Source organism: Helianthus annuus, chromosome 14 (genome assembly GCF_002127325.2).
Source record: "Helianthus annuus cultivar XRQ/B chromosome 14, HanXRQr2.0-SUNRISE, whole genome shotgun sequence".
NCBI lineage: Eukaryota > Viridiplantae > Streptophyta > Magnoliopsida > Asterales > Asteraceae > Helianthus > Helianthus annuus.
In genome coordinates, this window is record NC_035446.2 from 111932843 (window position 1) to 111951380 (window position 18538).

Genomic DNA, 18538 nt, shown 5'->3' on the forward strand with positions numbered 1-18538 from the left:
TGATATAAATTTTTAATTGTTAGCAAATATGTTGAGAAAGTCAATAATTAAAACAAATCAATTGAGAATTATTGTATATAAGATTCATGGCCAGTAACATGGTCAGACTATGTATCGATCGTCCAAATTATACATCAAAGCATATGTTAAGGTTAGGGTCATCCCTGAGATTTCGTATGTTTTGTATGACTAGTAAAACTAGACCCTTAAAATGAATATATGTCTCAAACTATAACAAAATTAGGGCCCTACAAGAGAGATGAGAAGTGAGAAACAAAGGTGTAGTTGCCAACTTTATAACCCATAACCTCATATAAAAGGTACCATTGTTTTCGCAACAATTCAACTCAAACATGTTGTTCTTCTTGCATAAGAGGACACTTATTGTCTTGAATTTAGGTTCTTTGCTCCTTCGATTTTATTAAAAGCACTGAAGTGCTCAACCTTGTTTAGAAGCTCTTTATTTGTCACACCCCAACCAATGGCGAAAATATCAGAGTGAGACGAAAACGAGATTGCTCGAGACTTCATAACATGCTAATGTGATAATATTTAAATAAACCAAGTTCATTTCATATTAAAAGGATTACATTATCTTGAAATGGAAAAGTACAACAATTGCAACTTAAACAAATACAACATTATAATTACAAATAAAGAATTTAAGTGTGTTTCTAAATCCATCCTAAATAGATTTCTTCAAGTGTCAACATATGTTTCCTGCAACATATATTAAAATAAAATCAATGAAAAGTTGGCAAGTATACAAGTTTGACTACATAGCATACGTATAAAAGACTGTCTCAAATCCAGCATGGCATTTTGTATACTAAGTTGAAGCTAGCATGCATAACTATAGGTCAAACACTTGGGTCCACTGTGTAATGTGCATCCCTCGTCACCAAAGTGAACGAGATCGTATATTGTGCATCCCTCGCTACCGAAGTGAGCGAGACCGTAAAGATTGAAAATCTTAACAATACCCCTAAACAGGCGATGTGCTACTTCTATAGCGCTATAATTATTTAGGTGGACTAGTAAAGTTAATGATAAATAGAGTGCATGAATGTTTTCTAGAACAATCTTACGATATACATGATGCTCATGAGTCGTGACTCACCGCTTAAACGTCATAATCAATAACGAAAAGAAAGAACTTCCGAGTGGGCCCTTAACATTTATCACGAAGCCCACAAACTCTGTCCACTAAAAGCCCAATGCCTCGTTTCAACAGTTCTGTTCCGTTGCCTAATTTCACAATTTCCAATTTTAGACGCAAGCTCGAACGCCGAGACCGAAACCAAAACAACTTCGAGACGAAGATGACGACGGTGCACCGGCCAAATAACCGTCGTAAGCTCGGAGTTTTAGCATTCGGAATCATGATTCTGTTGGCGATCCATGCACCGAAGAAAGTCGCTGCTTCCAAGTCTCCGTCGGCTTTCGTTGAGACCGTCATTTACTCCAATAAGATCGCAATTTTCTCTAAATCCTACTGTCCGTTAGTATTCTTTCTATTAACATGTATATAGCTTAAAACGATTCATATGCTTGATTTATGAAGATTTGCGATGATTTTGAGTTGAATATGTAGTTAGGATTGCTAGAAGTCATTTATTTTGACTCCTTATATCTGCGAAGATTGATTAATAATTAATAGAATTATGTATAGAGTGTAAAACTGATACACAGAGATAAGTTTTGATTAGGTATCTGAAAATCTGAAATACATATATCTGAATATCTGTTTTATGGCGGTATCCTTCGGTAATTCTCGAATGAAGTTGTTCGCTTAACTGAATTGATTAGAAGTTTCTAGTTAATCTCATAGGCTTACTGATCTTGTATTTATAGAAACTGATAACTTATTACTACTGTCCTTTTGATAGGCATTCTGATTACATATCCATGTTTAGATTTGGAGGATTGATCATTGAGGTATTCGTAGGGTAGCACAACATGGTTAATGTATTGGTAGTTATGATGCCATATGAGAGCTAATTAGGTATGTAACTAACTATTGTAGTTAGTATTGAGATGAATCGAATGATACAATGCATAGCCTTCTAATGTATAGGAAGCTAGATCGCAAACTAACTGAATGTACAACTACTAGATGGATACATAATAGAATTTTACAATATGCTACTGCACTAACTGATAACTAACAGCTCATATATATAGGTTTCTAAGACGTCTGCTACATACATACAGTGTTGCCTTCTATTTACTCTGCTTAAACCCTGATTATTGTTGAAGCATTGTTATATACCATTAATATTATGAGATATTATATTGCTAAATATTCGAAGCAAGTCGACAATTTATTTTAAAAAATTTAAGGATAATATGTGAAGGAAGCACATGGTTCTACTCCAATAGATTGAATAGACAAGTCATTTATTATTGGAAACAATGTTGAGAACTGTCGGTGTTATATGCCATGAATGCAGGTACTGTCGACGCGCAAAACGTGTCTTTAGTGAGCTAAAAGAGCAACCTTATGTTGTTGAGCTTGATCAAAGAGGTATTTGTCATCTAATCTTACTTTGACAGCTAACTGTTAATATTGTCTTGAATCAGTTTCACTTGGAATAATATAATGTCTAATGGTCAAAACATATCAAACAATGTTATTTTCAGATGATGGGTACAAAATCCAGAATGTGCTTTTAGACCTGGTTGGCCGTCGCACGGTTCCTCAGATATTTGTGAATGGGAAGCATATTGGTGGTGCTGATGGTTAGTTTGACTTCTCTTTTGTTTAGTTATGCTCTTTGGTTACTTTAAAATCAATTAGTAAGGTTTCTTATTTTAATATAAATACTTTATTCGTGTAGATCTTGAAGTAGCTGTTCGGAATGGTGTGTTGCAAGATCTCCTGGGTAAAAAGTGAATATGAAGAGAAACTGTCAGTATTTTCTTTTGATGTGGTTTTAACTTTTCTTCCACCTGAGCATGTAAAATGTAAATCAATTACTGGTGATAGTATAATTTGGAGAAAACTGAAGTTTGTTTGCGTTTCTAGTTGTCGACCTTATTCTGTACAAACCAACTTCTTTACTCTTATCTTCTCTACAATTAGTCTACTTTCCAACACTTTATCATGTGTTTTACCACATGAATTCACATTTCATGATCTCAAAACTAGAATCATCTATTTATGTATCTGGCATCTGAATGATCATGGTTATGATTTATGAACCTGTTGCATAAATGTCGGGCCTCCATGTTGACTTTTGGGCACTTAGTATTCCTTCTTGGTTCTTAGAAGAGGTTAAGTGAACTTCCCAATGTAGCGACTTTAACAATTGCTCAACTTCCATTATCGTGCTGGAATCATCTCGAACAATCAATTTCCCACCTGGCCTCACGATTCTATCAATTTCAACAACGACAGGTGTGATTTTGCACCTTTTTGCCAGCATGAAGAAAAGATGATCTGCATGAAGGAGATCATAAGTTCGAGGGTATGTACTAAAAGATTCACACCAGTCATGGTAAATTCCAAAAAGACCCCTCTCAAATATTATTGGCAGTGTATCAGGAGAGCTTGTGCTAACGACATTCAGCACCCATAGCTTTAAGTCCTTCAGTGCTGCAGCAAACCTATATAAAAACAGGTTAACATTAGTTAGATTTCAATTTGTATCTTAATATTAGTCATGTAGAGGGAAACCGATGATGGTTTGATTTCACACTTACCCACCATAACCAGCGTTCATATCCATTACATTTCGTACATTTGTCCAGTTTAATCCTAAATCACTCATATATGATTTGCTAACAACCTGTTTCCAGTGGTCATAATCTGCTTTAAAATCATCTGGAAATGGGTTGCCATAAATTCCGATTTGGGATTTGGTTAGCCAATATGGGGGTGTTTGGACCCTAGCTGGCCATTCTTCGGGCCATCTTGAACCTCTCTCTATGTCCCCGATTGGGTTGTTGTGCATACACGCCTGTAGAGGTATGTACCTGCCAAATAAAAACACAAATAAATTATATTATATTATAATTTAAAAGTTAAATCTGATCTATTTTCTTCGTTAATGTTTACCATGCAGCATTTGGGTCATCATCAGGTTTACACATTGGTGGTTCTTGTTTCTTTCTTCCACTGTAGCATTCATTTGATTCTGGTTTTCGGTAGATGGCAGCAGCAACACCGTTGACTTCATCTTTTGTGACAGTAACAAGTTCCCAACACATTGCAACCGTTAAAGCAGACATTTCTGAGTACAAGTTTTCTGTTTTAGTTACTTCAATGTTAATATAAATTTCATAAATTACGGAGATTATTCAGTGATACCGTTCCATATTATGGAATCCTCTCCGTATTTTCGGTAAACAGGTGTTGCTGACCAAACAAAATAACCTCCTGGCCGAAGCAAACGATTAACCTCCAGAAGAAGAATCCCACCTTTAGACAAAGAAGAGTCAAGAGCCACTTATTTGTATGCTATTTCAAGGTTTTAAAGCTAATTTTTTTCTTACATTATTTTTATTAGAGGTGACAATTTTGACCGATTTACTTATGATTTAGTTGATTCGGGTTATGTTTTATTCCGAATCAGTCAAATAGGTAAAGTGATAGAAATAGCTTGAACATTTAAAGTCACCAAAAGTGTATACTTTTAATGCGTAAAACCTCATAAATCATTTTATTAAAAGAAGACTATTACTGAACCGTCATATTTAGCACACTAATTATTTTGCTGCTATCAGTTTTAATGGGGCACACGGAATGAAAAAAAATGTTAATATTTGAACCTTCTTTGTGCCAGGGTACTCTACAACGAGCGCAATGTATAAGATCATAAACATTGCTTGGAAACGGAAGGCGACGAGTGCCCATAACAGCAGTAATTGCAGGTATTCCTCGTTCAAGTGCAAATTGAATTTGAGATTCATGTTCATCATTAGGTGCAAACGACATTGTAAGGGTGTTTTTGTCAAAAAGGTACCCTCCAAAACTTGCTACACCACATCCTACATCTAAAACTACCCTAGTGTGCTTTCCCCATTCAATATCGGGCACTGCCTGCATCAGTCAAAAGTCCGTTGAATTATTCATATTTAGAGTAAAATGCCATCTTCGTACCTAAGGTTTGGCCAGTTTTGCGACTTTCGTCCAAAGGTTTGAATTCCGCATTTGGATCCAAAAGGTTTGGAATTTTGCTATTTTCATCCAGCTCGTTAACTCCATTCATTTTTCTCTGTTAAGTCAGGGGTATTTTTGTCTTTTTTGTTAACTTAAAGGGCAATTCGGTCTTTTTCAATTTATGTACAAGCATTTAGCATAATGTTTGTATTCAAAACAAAACAAAGTAGGTAAAAAGACAGAAATACCCCTGAATTAACGGAGAAAAATGGATGGAGTTAACGAGCCGGATGAAAATGGCAAGATTTGAAACCTTTTGGATCCGGATGTGGAAAAACAAACCTTTAGACGAAAGTCGCAAAACTGGCCAAACCTCAGGGATGAAAATGGCATTTTACTATTATATTTATGAGAGTTTATCCAGTTTGATAATTACGTAAATTACCTGTTGTAGCATGTCAATATAGTGTAGAGCACCATGAATAAATTGAGTTCCACCTCCCGGGAATGTAAGGAATTCTCCGGTCACTTTTACCCAATTTTGGTGCCCTTTTATATTTGCCAGTGACTTGTGTGGTACGTTATGGAACCATATCTGCCATTTACATCTTTAAGTTATCAGTCAAATACAAAATTTTTATGGATATTATAGTAAAACTATACCCTGTCTCTGCTCTGAGGCCATGGAATAGGTGACTTGTAACCCTCGGGTATCGGGACAAGACACGTAGGACCCACCTCTGGGCAATGTCGTTCCCTATGCTCAAAATGATGCCTACCAGCCAGTTTCTTGATTGCGTTTTCGTTATCCAAACAAGGTACATAGTCTGCCCCACTTGTAACATTGCATAATTCCCATTTGTGATAAGCTGTTGTTTCAGCTACGTCACTTCTGTCTTGTTGTCTCTCCTTTTCGTTGACCGACTCACCTGCTTGAGTTTTCCATTCCTTCTTTGATTCATTCGACTCCATTGGAATCCCGGAAGAACTTCCGTCAACCATCATTGTACCACCGCCTGCTGCTACCTTAGAATCTTCAGTCGATGCTATGGTGGCGATGACGGTGGTGTTGGTTTCACTTTCAGTCTTGACTTCCTCTGCTGGCTGTTTTGTCTCTTTTTGTGAATGCGTTTCACTTTCTACTGGCTTTTCTTCGTTCTGTTGTGTTGGATCCTTGCTTGTTTCCTCTTTTTGTGACTGCTCTTGCTCGTCCTCTGTTGTATCGTGTTCATCATCGCTCACCATACCCCCTTTATCATTGCCACCTGTCACGTCCATTTTCATATCGTTTTCACTCTTTTCTTGTTCTTCGTCTGATGTATATTGTTCTTCATTGTTCACCACATTCGTTTTATCGCCACCTGTCACGTGTGTTTGTTTATGAATTTTCTTTTCTTGATGCTCGCCTTTTCGTGCATGATCTTCAATCCCTGTAGTGTTGTCAACCTTCGGGATCCTCTCAGTATTTTGATTTTCAGTCATTCTACTTTCCTCTGGTATTTGAATCTCTTCTACTTCCTTTTCAACATGGGGTTGTTTGTCAACTTGAGGTTTGGTTTCATTTGACCCACTGCCCGGGTGGTCAAAACGTGTCCCGGAACCATCATCCGGCTGGATGGCGTCTTCTGGAAGATCGCCCGGATTGTCTTCAAAAGCAATCGGGACTTTGCGGAAACTGTATCGGGCAGAAGAGTTTTGAGAGATTCTGTTGGTGGGCTTGTTTGAGGAAGCATATGAGTTAGAATTGAGCATCCAGACACCTAAAAGAAAGATGCACACAAAGACGATGGTGGTGACGGTGGATGCATAGGAACCACCAGAAGATCGCTTGGTGGTACGGTGTTTTCCGGTGGCCATGGTGGTAGCAGAGAAGTTTTAGGATACAAAAATAGATTAGAAAAGGAAAAACAGAGAGAAACATTGTCAAGATCCAAAAGAAAAGGGTATTGGCCATTTCTTGCCACTTTTCTGCCTCCCCCTCATTTCTCTCAACAGTCCTCCTACACATTATTTCTACCACGTCTCAGAAAAGTCTCCTTTGCCAAGATACTATTTACTTATAAATTAATAACAAATAATAATAATATGTTGATGTTATATTAAGATACAAATGTTGATGTTATATATTTCTTATACAACCACACCTCTATGCATCTTTTTCGATTTCATTTTCACGAATTTGCTGCGGTTGTTTTACTCGCATTCAGTGGTTGATGTATTTTTGTTATTTATATTTTATACACTAAAATTTGGGATTGTGCATTCAAAGATGCTTGCGCTTGTCTATCGTTTCAAACCCTCTTGGCGAGCAGTTATTGATATGAAAATACTAATCCACTCCAAATGGTTCTATCCTAAAAACTAACATATGATGGCATGTTTATCCCCCCAAAGATCGGCAATAACTCCTAAAGAACTTGAACCTAGGAGCCAACAGTCCCTGACTGTGACTTATGGAGCACCTCAAAGGAAGCGATACTATGCAACTAGCTGATGTGAATCCCAAACGAAGAAACGTCAACGAAATGAAGAAAATCAGTTTAAAAACAACAGGTCATTGAATGGTCATTCAAACACCTGACGCCAAGTAATAATGATTACACAACGTAGAGCCCAAAACATATGCTTCTCATACATATACACGTGTAGTATATATCTAAGGGACAAGATACATACAATTGCATTTCATGTTTATTTGTTTTTTACCAAAAAAAAAAAAAATATGTTAAAAGACTAAAAATATATGTTGGAAAACAGCAAAAAAGAAATTTGCTGCTACCGTAGTTTTTGTTTTGATTTTACATCCGACTTTGAAAGGAAAATATTGAAAATTTAAGCTTAGCTTAGGATTTTGACCATTTCTTCAATAAGCTAAGAATGGTTAAGGAAGTAACAAAAGTCAAAACATGTAAAAGAAAACTGACCCAAATATTTGAAAGTTAAGAAATTAAACATAAAAAAGGAATCAACAATAATCGTCGCACAAAATAAAAAACAAAAACAAATTGATCCAATGAGAAACGATGCGTCATGACTTTTGTAACTCTTGTTACACTGCATGAATTGAAATTCTTTCAACATTAGCAAGTTAGAGATTAAGAGTAGATACATCTTCCTTTGCAGAATAAATTTAGTTATTTAGATAATTAGTAAATTAGATGTAAACAATTAGTTACACAGATTTTAAGAAATGCTTATTTAAGAATGTGCAACTCAAAAAACATAAAATTCAACCACATACCAGAGCAACAATGGAATGTCATGAACCCCTCCACATCACCCTATCCAAAAAAGATAATCATGCACATCAAATTTACAAAACTCTTTAACTGTATTATGACTAAATGTGCTATGAGCTGCATCAGTCCAGGAATTCGTATACATGAAGCCTCAGGAACGGTTCTCTTAACATCATATTCGATAACCAACTTAAAAACAAATAAAACAGAGACATCTAATTAAGGGTTTTGCTACTAGAGCCTGCTAACTCACATTACTAAAATCAGAAACCCTTCACCGTCTGATTAAGCACCTCAGCTTTGTATACCATCTATCGTTACTCTTTTTTAAATGTGGCCTGATGGAGCTCGAGGTTTCCCTTTCATTGAGTTTAAGTGTTGAGTGACGAAAAAAACCCCCATCACAACTATTAGGCAGCCAACAAGTGTGCTAAAAAAGAGCGCCCCCGGTTGCCTCGTTTGAACAAACCCGTACACCCCATTAGAAGTCACAACAATCAGATCGGTTAACCCATCATTTGAAAAATCCGCATCAACCAAGGCGTGAGTTGGTGGTGCAGGAAGGTCAATAGACGTCAGTTGACTTCCACCAGCCGAAATCACTACAGCCTCTTGATCACCTGCTGCTAAGATAAGATGCTGATTATCATGCATTCGTAAATTAAACGGTTTCAAACTGGGGATCACATAACCGGCATCCATCATCCCTGCTGGTGACGGGAGGTTTGACCATGTTGCGCCAGTCAACAGCTGCCACTGCCAGACCGCTTCATGTCCATGCAAACCAGGTGAATATGCTGTAACCTACCACACGTGATCTTACCCCTTTAGTTTCCAATAGTTTATTAAAAGAATAATAACAAAAACTAGAATACTTAATAATTTATACAAAATTATACCTCCCCACGGTTTGTTAAAAACACAATGTCTCCATGGCTACCCTTTCGATGTTTATGGCCATCGTTTGTTGGGATGAGGATCGGTGTTGCTACCTCAAGTGAACTTACATCTACAGCTCTACCGAAGGTTCTAGAGTATTCTCCATGCGGGATAAAGTTGAAATGAGAGCGATGACATATCGAAACATTAAAAAGCTGTTCTCGTACTGGTACACCAGATGTTGCAACAGCCCAACAAGGTTTTAACACCTCCATTGATCCACTAACAACTGTTTGTTCAGCACCATTCCCCCCAACAGCCTGCACACATATTAATATATTATTAATATAACCCTACATTATATTAATGAGCCACAAAAAGAAAACCTCGAAGCTGCAAACCTGGACGTGATCAAGAACTCCATCTCCATTAATATCAGCATGCAGGCCACCCTCTTGAAGGTGAAGCTAGAAAGATTAAAGTAGTACCAGAATAAATGTTTTGTGCAATAAGCCAATAAGTTGCTTATTTTGGTTAATTTTAAAGGTGTCATGTTACCTTGCATAATGTGCGACCGGATGCCAAATGCAAAACCTCAATCCCTTCCTTTGCATGAGCCACAACAACATTAGGTACCCACCAGAGCTGTGTGTAATTTGTAATTGTGGGAACATACGGGGATGCCTGAAAGCAATCATGAAGTTCCATCAGTAACATGTGAAAATAACGCTAAATTCATAGTCCAATTTTAAGGCATGTAGTGAAACTTATTACAATATTGGATTGTTAAATACACATCTACAATAATTTACCTTCTTAGTCTTGGCTGAATTAGCAAAATTTGCAGCTTTTCCAATTAAATTTGAAATCTTTTTTGTTGAGTCCTTCCCTGGAGGATGGTTTTCCTCTGGCTTGTGGAAAGGGTAATTTGAAGTTTTTCCAGGTGTTCTCTTCACTGACTTCCTTTTGTGCCGCCTAAAGTGGGCCAGCTTCAACATCGTATCCTCCCGTCTATCCTGATGGAGACAAAACTTGTCAGACAATTTAAAAGAAAAAAATTGAAAAACAAACGCCGTGGACCCACCCAGTGATGTGGCATAGTTCCGAGAATTGATTCTCTAAACTCCCTGCATTCAAACTACAGACGAAAAATGTTCAGCAGCAACACCATCAGAATTTTTATTATGATATAAAAATCATGTTGTGTTTTGAGTACCTCTCCTGGTTGGCGCCTATCGAGAGCATGGACATCAAGCTTATAATTATGTTGTGGGATTAGTGGAGATTCATCTGATGAAGTTGCTTCAATGTTCTATTATTTAAGAATAATAGCTGTAAGTAAATGAATAAAACAGAGACAAGATCCCATTTCAACCGTATGCTATAAACTAATGACCAAAATAAAATAAACAGAAATCTCGTATAACCTCATTCTTTCTACTCCAGCGAAGGGTACCAGTTCGCCCCGCAAAAGCATAAAATGCAAAATGGCGTAAGTCCACAGCACTCGAAGCATCTGCAGACTGAATGCAAATAAATCCTTACACTTAGTTGCTATAAGAAACATATTTGATTAAACAAAATTGATACAGAAATTTAATTTGCAATTGCTTACTTCTTTTTCACTTGCACTTCTTCTATGCTGATCGGCACTTTCTTCAGCCATTTTAATTTCTTCAAAAGGATCGAGGTGCATCTGAAACAATGCAATTAGTTCTAAGGTTCACCATTTAACATTGTATAATGTATATGTGTAGAAAAAGACATACATGTGGCTGCATTTCCATTCGTCCTCCAACAATTACAAGGCCAGCATCTCCGTGTTTTAACGTATAATTACTTACAGAGATAGATATCTCCCTATGGTGAGCATTATGTGGAAAATCCTCCTAAAATAGAAAAGAAAAACAGACCAAGTGAAACACGGTGTATATTTTACCAATTTGATCAAATAAACCGAGACTCCAAACTGTCTTTCATGCTCTCACCTGAACGTTTGTCTCCCATAGTTTTTTGAGGTTGTGATCAAAACACATAATGGACCAACCTGATGTCACAACAACCAAGACCTGTTTTTGTACTTGACCACGTTTGAAAGTTCGGTCAACCACCCCTGTTGCCATGGCCACTGCCCGTCTGCCCGAAGCTACCCGGATCTTATCAGGTAACAGGCTCACCTCTGCAAGAACACGGGCCTCACTAAACCCTTCATCCACACGCCTAGTGTGAGGCTCCAAAACCTACATCAGTTTGAAAAAAGTACAAGATGTCACAAAATTGTAATTTTGCTCCATTACTGATATCCAGCGGGCATTTTGAAGCATTATTCTACAAGCGCAATTCAGTGTTTTGGCTTGAAAGCTTGCCAAGCAAGAACTGTCAATACAGAAACTTAAGGACAGGGCATTGCCAGAGTTCCAACTAACAATGTATTTCTTTAGCATACTTATAAACTTACACCAAACAATGGACTCATTGGCATTAATCTTGGAATAGGATGTGTAATACAGAAGGGAAATCAAGTGTGAGAAGAGAAAACAGTGAGAAGAGAAAACAGTGAAAAAAGAAAGATGATGTTTATCTTTGCAAAAGGTAACCCATGAACCAAATGTGGGATTCAAACTCATAACCCCTAAATGTTATCACAAGAAAGCCCCCAACACTAGGATAATTATACTAATATAAAACTTTACCTCATGGGTACCAATGGAACCATATACTAGATAATATGTAACAGGTATCAACACAAAAGCCCTTTCCATGTAATCTGTGGCCAACACATTCCTCGATCACTCTTATTTACCCGTCACTGATGGATGTTTTAGTATTTAACAACAAAAGCTCCATGAACACATAAATACAAATTCCAAATATGACATAAAGTTAAGTTAACAAAAGGTTACAAGCAAACAGAACACTAATATCTTTGGAATAAATCAAAGGGTATAAAAAGGTAAAGATTGAAAAGTATGTAGCTGTTCTTATGCAAACAAAAGCGATAGGAGACCAACAAGAGTACCAGTTAAGGTGATGATACATACAACAAAATAACAGTGCCCTTCAAACACACCCTTGACCCTAGAGGAGATTCTATAGCAAATAAAACCCTAAACTTATGTTTAATTTTGGAATCTGAACATAATACCAATTAATTCCAAATTAGAACTACAGGTGCCCTAGGTTTCCCAAACACAGCTAAATATGCCAAAAATAAAACCCTAAATACCTGAATTTTAGCGTCATGAGTAGCCACAAGAACCTCTTTCTTGCCATCGCCATTAAGATCGGAAACAATAGGTGGAGGAAGACGTTCGCCTTCGTATTTGATGGGATATTCGTCTGATAAATGGTACCATGCCTCCTTAAACGAAAAATCGCCTTCGTGCTAATTAACTCAAATAACAGATTAGTTAGATTAAGTGATGATGTAATTTCTATAAAAATAAAGAAGTGTGAATGATTAACCTGAAGGGAGAAGAAAATGGCGAAAGCGGCCAGCATAAGGATTGCTAAATCTCGCTTCCTCATGTTGATGCTGATGCGATTGTATGCTAATTTTTCTTAATTTAATCGATCGATTTGTGAAAAATTAAAGGGAGGCAACGATCATTGGGGGTGGGGAGTGGACGACGGTTTCGAGCGTGCTACTGGCGGTGTAGCTAAGACCGGTGGCTCTGCCTCAAAACAATTATTTTGTCAATTGCCTCAAAATAATATTTGCATGAATAACCCTTAGGCTTACGTTATTATTGCAAAATACACTGCAAAGTTTCAATTAACGCCTAGCTGGCGGTATGCGCATATAATATATATATACGTGTGGGTGTTTGGGTGGCAAAAGTAAAAGTGCACTAATTTTAAAGTTATTTACTAATTTCGTGAAAATAACGTTAAAAGAGGGGATGGTTAATCATACATCATGTGGTGGCGTTGATAGCTGAAAAACAAGATAGTACATGCACTAATCGGCCTTTGTCTTAATTGCTGAGTATTATGTGCCTTATGTCTAAGGCTTGATGCAAAACTACTATCGAGTCGGGGGTCTCACTGGAAGCAGCCTCTCTATTCCTAACGGGTAGAGGTAAGGTTGTCTACATCTTACCCTCCTAAGATCCTACCTTAGCTTTGCTATTGGTAGGATTTACTAAGTATGATGACGATGACTGTGAATTGTCAATTAAGATTTGAGAGTTACCACCATAACCAAAAAAAAAGAGTGGTTAAAGAGTGGGCCGGGTTACCTTTAGCTCGACCCGAAGTTAAGCACACCCACTCGAGTTGATTTGTTTATTCTTAGAGAGCACGAGGCGTATGTGGGTAACGTAATTCAGGCAGTGTACCTGAATCGTGAACGAGGGGTCAAAGGCCGTCACCCACTCAGGTAATCTAAATCGGGTAGTTGTTTCGGGTGATAGAAACTGATTAGGGCAGGAGAGAGTAGCGTGTAGAGAGGGAGTAATGTGTAAGGGTGGGGGCCAATAGTTTAGGGTAGCGTTATGACCTATTAAGGTGTTTTAGGGTAGTTAGGCCTTTAGGGTAAAAGTGAGGTAGCAAGACGAGATTGATGGAATACGGAGTCTCTCATTAAGACTGAGGGGAGTGGGGCGACTCCTCCCTTTGAGATGCCCCAAGATGCCTCAAACACCGCGCCCCTTAGGCAACTTCCATAGCAACTTCATCTTAGGTGTCTTGCAGAGGATGCCATCCTCCTTTTTCATCCAAGCTAATATTTAGGGTGTGTTCCCGAGTTAAAAATCCCTCCCCCCCCCCTTCCCTCCCCTCCCCCTGTTAAGTGGATATCTGGAACACAGCATTAAGCTACATATTAGCTCGTAAAAAACTTCAACCCGATATTTCAAGTTAAATTAATATGTGGGTGGTTTTATGGACCTTATTATATATACTAAATGGAATTAACTTATCAACATTAAATTTTAGACTTAACTTATATGATCCAAATAAGGGATATCCAATTTCAAGCAAACATATTTGGATCTTTTATGACGCTTTTTAGACATTGAACCTTTTTGGTTCTTTTTAAGGCTTTTTAAACATCACTATGCACCAAAAGGTCCATAACTAAAGATACCTACAGAACTTGCACTACAAGACTTCTTTTGGTCCTCACAATTTTGACTTTGGATTGTTTCTTTTTATACTATACTATTCAAAAGTTGGTTGTTTGATCACAAATCCAGTATTTTATATGTTTTCAGTATAAAATTTAGAGTAATCTGTCATTTTCATTTCGTCACTTTCATTTATAAACTGTTTTTTTTTCCTCGAATCTGAATCCATATGGTTTCAAAGTCTTGTCGTTTTCATCTAATTCGTTAACCTCATCCATTTTGTAGCGTCAAATGAAGGGTATTTCTGTCATTAATATAACTTTGCATTTCATTTTTACATCATAATCAAGAATATATTGTCTTCAAGGAATCAATGGTTAAGTTATGTGCATCAACCAAGTAGTTGATGAACAAGTGTGTGTGTGTTTGTTGTTGAAACATGTTTATCGGTACAATTTAAGGTAACACACGATTTATAGAATAAATAACAAAATGCTAAATAACCTTTCACTAAATTAACTTCTGCATTTAGGAAATAAACCAACAAACTAAAAAACTATCAATACTATAAGAACATTAGTAGCTAATGAAATATGAAAATCATCTAACCAAAACTAATCAACAATCAAAACTCAAAAGATATTCATTAGGCCGTTCATGCGTTGGAGCTAGTCTCTTCTTTAGGAAACCAGTAACGATTATAGAACCAAATAGAATCTCCGGCTATAGGCACATTGTCTTGATTACGATGCCAACTGTAAAACGCGTGTGTTCTATTCTTTATCTGGAGTAACGCATGCCCAAAGCTCGCTTCTCTGAAAGCCGAGTAACTTGGTTGATGTTCTATGAAACTGCAAATTCAAAAATCATTTCAAAATGTGCAATTTACACTATATAAGTGTGTTTCGTAGTATTTGTTGTGAAACACTTTTATTACAAAATGATAATAGAACAATAGGATAATTACCTATCAGCAATACCCTCTATGTTCCCACCATCACCTACAGTGAGATAAACTGGAGCTGAAGGATCTTTCACTGGGCTACTTATTCCTTCAGTTATGTTATATTGAATGTTTGATACTCTCTCCTACGTGCATATATATAAAATCATAATTAACTAATACGTAACGGTAAACAGTAACAGTAACAACAATAATAACAATAAATAATAATGACATACCGAACGTTCGTATGAATGAACATGACCGGCAAAGACAAGATCAACTTTGTACTTAACAAACCATGGCTCAAAGACAACTCTCATGGTTTCTCCTTCCATGAAATGGTAGTTGTTACTGTTGTACATTGGTGAATGCATCAGAACAATCAACCACGGGGTTTCAGTCCGGTTAACTTTTGGAAGTTCGTCTTTCAACCATCGATATTGAGGAGTGTATATCGCTAACAGAGACATTAATCATGTTAGATAAAGTTAAAACTATATTTAATTTTTGTAACTAAGTTGGTTTGATACGTACAGAAGGCCGAGTAAGATGAAAGCACGATGATGTGTGTTGAGGCACGCTTAATCGAGTACCACAGTGGCGATGTACTTCCAGAAGCTCGGAAAGGTACGTGGTATCTGTGCTTGTATGGCTTGAAAAGAGTGTGTTCTCCCTACAAAATGAAATATGTGATTTATTAGTAGTTATACTTATTATATTTAATTAATAATACATAATATGTTATGTGGTTTTCATTATTCTCAGGTTTCACACATATTAATATTAGTCTTACAATTTCAGGAGCAAGGTCCAATTCATGATTTCCAGGGACATATATCCATGGCTCGTAAGCGCTACTCTTCTCAATGAAGCGCCCGAATGTATCCCACTTCTCGTTATCATGGAATGGATGAACATCAGCATACGAAAAGTCACCAAGGAACAACATAGTTTGACCTTTCCCGCAAGCCAAGTAATGCTCCAAGGTTTGATTTGATGCTTGTGTTTGTCCCAAATCACCTAACACATTAACCATAATACCAAGAATTAATTTGTTAGCTAATCATTCATTTGCCATGTACTTTGTGTTATATGGGCCCGAATGTGTACCAATTATCCCGAACGTGTACGGAACATCAGGGCCTACTTCTGGAGGAGTTGTAAACCAAAATTTTCGTGTGCCGTTGCCATTGCCAAGCTCATATATGTACTTTGTGTTGTACTGTGTGTATTCACAAACCAATAAATAAAATTAATTAAAAGAATAAATTAATGGTTTAGGAACACTTCAATCCAACTTGGTCTAGTATCTAAAATCATAAACATGTGAGTATTGAACCAAAGATGGAAATAAAGTAAACAAAACCAACCATTTTTTTTTATTTATCCAACGTATACACTACTAGAAAATTGACTTTCAACGATAGAAAAATCATCACCGGATATATCCATCATTGGATAAAACCACAACAAAAAATGCATTTAGTAATATATGTTGGTAATTAAGTCAGTCACCCCCCAAAAATTATACTTATAAAAAAACAATGGGTTTAGTTTAGCTAGGGTACCTTTAATCTCTTGATTGTAGCATGATGAATGTAGGCAGAAGAATAGTTATAGTATCGGTAAGTAGTGGTTATTGCGTGAGCACGGTTACGCTTGATACCGCCATTTGTCTCGACGCTCTTTTTCTCATTGGCTTCCCAGTAAGTGACGAATTTGGGTTGATCCTCCAACGGAGTCACCCATGAAACGATCATACTCCTCCCAATGTAATCACCTTGTGTTATATGAACCTATATAAATAAGTACATGCATGTTAATATTTTCTTTGAAAGTTATAAAAATGCAACAATATTTGATACAGAAATAATAATTATTAATTAACCTGTTCAGGAGCATTGTAACCAGAAGGTGGTGGGAAATCTTCCTTAGGAATCTCAAGGGATGGTAAGGCTTCTCTAACGTAGCTGCTTGTTCTACCTGCTTCACTTACTCCGTTTAGTAAAAGAAATGATAATAATGTTACGAGACACCACATGATGATGATTTTAAGATTAATGATGACAGATTTTGGTAGCAGTAATTTGAATTTATAAGGGTGTGGGGTAGTCCTAAAAAAGCTGATTCGGTTGGAATATTATTAAAATATGCTTCTGTTAAGATCCGTTGGATTCTCCGTGATATTACATTTGAACGATAAACAGGGGAAATAAAATCAGACCACCCCTGCCTGCCCAATTTTAACTGGAAAACTCTTAGCTTCTGTTATTGGAAATCTGATTAATTAATGAAAATCTGAGTAAATAATTTACATACTGAACTTAAACATGATGATATCCACTCAAAATTTATTGATTTTCTTAATGCCTAATTTAACGGAAATTTGAGTACTTGACTTCGTAAATTTCTATTGTCACTAAATTTAAGTAGTGAAACATAATAAACACTTGCAGTTTATTAGTTTATTATGCGTAGTTCCCGTATGAGAGATAGGAGGTCTATTCCACATTTTATATAACCAGTTTATGTAGGGGCGATTCAATCTATTCGATCTAGTGCCCAAGTCAGATTCTAAAATTTAGGTCTTTTTTGTAAAAAAAATGGTTAGGATTCAAACACAAAGGAAAATGATAGCACACAATTTTATTTGCGGTTTCTAAAAACACATAATCACATATATTTGAACTGCTGTGAGTCTTAGTTAAAAGAAAACATTTCCAACTATTTTGACTCTCCGTACTTATAAAAGCATTAAAATTAAACGAAGTTAAACCTTAAATCACCTATTTTTATTGGCCACACAACCTCATGGATGACATTTTAAAGCATCTATCTTATAACTAAACATGGGTGGAGATACAATAGGAAGTTTATTTGGCTAGGAAGGATATGAAGTGATCTTGACCATCCATTAAGTTAATCAAGGGCTAAAATTAAATCAGGGAAATTAAAAGGAAGAAAAGAGGCGCGTGAGTTTGTTCAAGGGCATTCTAGTCAATCCAAGCTAATAGTTTCTCTCTCCTCCAATTCCCCCCATTTTTTAAACGTTAATAACTCTTTCATACGACATTATTTTTTTATAAAAATTGCACCAAAAAAACGAGCGTTTTTTTATCTTTAAAACGAGTATACTATTGCTATATTTAAAAAAAAATTCAACCCACTTGCGTAAAACGCAATAGAAAAACCACGTAAAACGCAATGAAAAAAAACCTAAAAAATGACATTTTTCTAAAACGCAATGCACAAAAAACACAAAGAAATGACTTATTTTAAAACGCAATGGCCAGAAAACACA

The 18538-nt window shown here is 36.6% G+C and overlaps 4 protein-coding genes across 4 annotated transcripts; 1 reads left to right on the forward strand and 3 right to left on the reverse strand.

Annotated features, from left to right (window-relative positions):
- Positions 1-1226: 1226 nt before the first annotated feature.
- On the forward strand, positions 1227-3023 carry LOC110909015 (monothiol glutaredoxin-S6). The gene is made up of 4 exons (XM_022154019.2): positions 1227-1501; positions 2454-2527; positions 2644-2742; positions 2841-3023. Exons 1-4 carry the CDS (start codon positions 1323-1325, stop codon positions 2894-2896), a joined length of 408 nt encoding a protein of 135 aa, XP_022009711.1. The 5' UTR covers positions 1227-1322; the 3' UTR covers positions 2897-3023.
- On the reverse strand, positions 2930-6961 carry LOC110907151 (probable methyltransferase PMT27). The gene is made up of 7 exons (XM_022152173.2): positions 5768-6961; positions 5550-5699; positions 4774-5044; positions 4313-4423; positions 4061-4235; positions 3706-3978; positions 2930-3609 (listed from the first exon to the last, which is right to left on the reverse strand). Exons 1-7 carry the CDS (start codon positions 6959-6961, stop codon positions 3198-3200), a joined length of 2586 nt encoding a protein of 861 aa, XP_022007865.2. The 3' UTR covers positions 2930-3197.
- Positions 6962-8407: 1446 nt separating this feature from the next.
- On the reverse strand, positions 8408-12924 carry LOC110909011. Its single transcript, XM_022154016.2, has 13 exons — positions 12688-12924; positions 12449-12607; positions 11211-11462; positions 10992-11111; positions 10838-10918; positions 10650-10745; positions 10439-10534; positions 10307-10360; positions 10035-10238; positions 9781-9906; positions 9624-9689; positions 9243-9542; positions 8408-9147 (listed from the first exon to the last, which is right to left on the reverse strand). The coding sequence occupies exons 1-13, from the start codon at positions 12748-12750 to the stop codon at positions 8671-8673; spliced, it is 2094 nt and encodes a 697-aa protein (XP_022009708.1). The 5' UTR covers positions 12751-12924; the 3' UTR covers positions 8408-8670.
- Positions 12925-14758: 1834 nt separating this feature from the next.
- On the reverse strand, positions 14759-17283 carry LOC110909012 (purple acid phosphatase 5). The gene is made up of 8 exons (XM_022154017.2): positions 17126-17283; positions 16806-17033; positions 16348-16459; positions 16031-16257; positions 15772-15910; positions 15474-15694; positions 15259-15380; positions 14759-15142 (listed from the first exon to the last, which is right to left on the reverse strand). The coding sequence occupies exons 1-8, from the start codon at positions 17276-17278 to the stop codon at positions 14947-14949; spliced, it is 1398 nt and encodes a 465-aa protein (XP_022009709.1). The 5' UTR covers positions 17279-17283; the 3' UTR covers positions 14759-14946.
- Positions 17284-18538: the final 1255 nt, after the last annotated feature.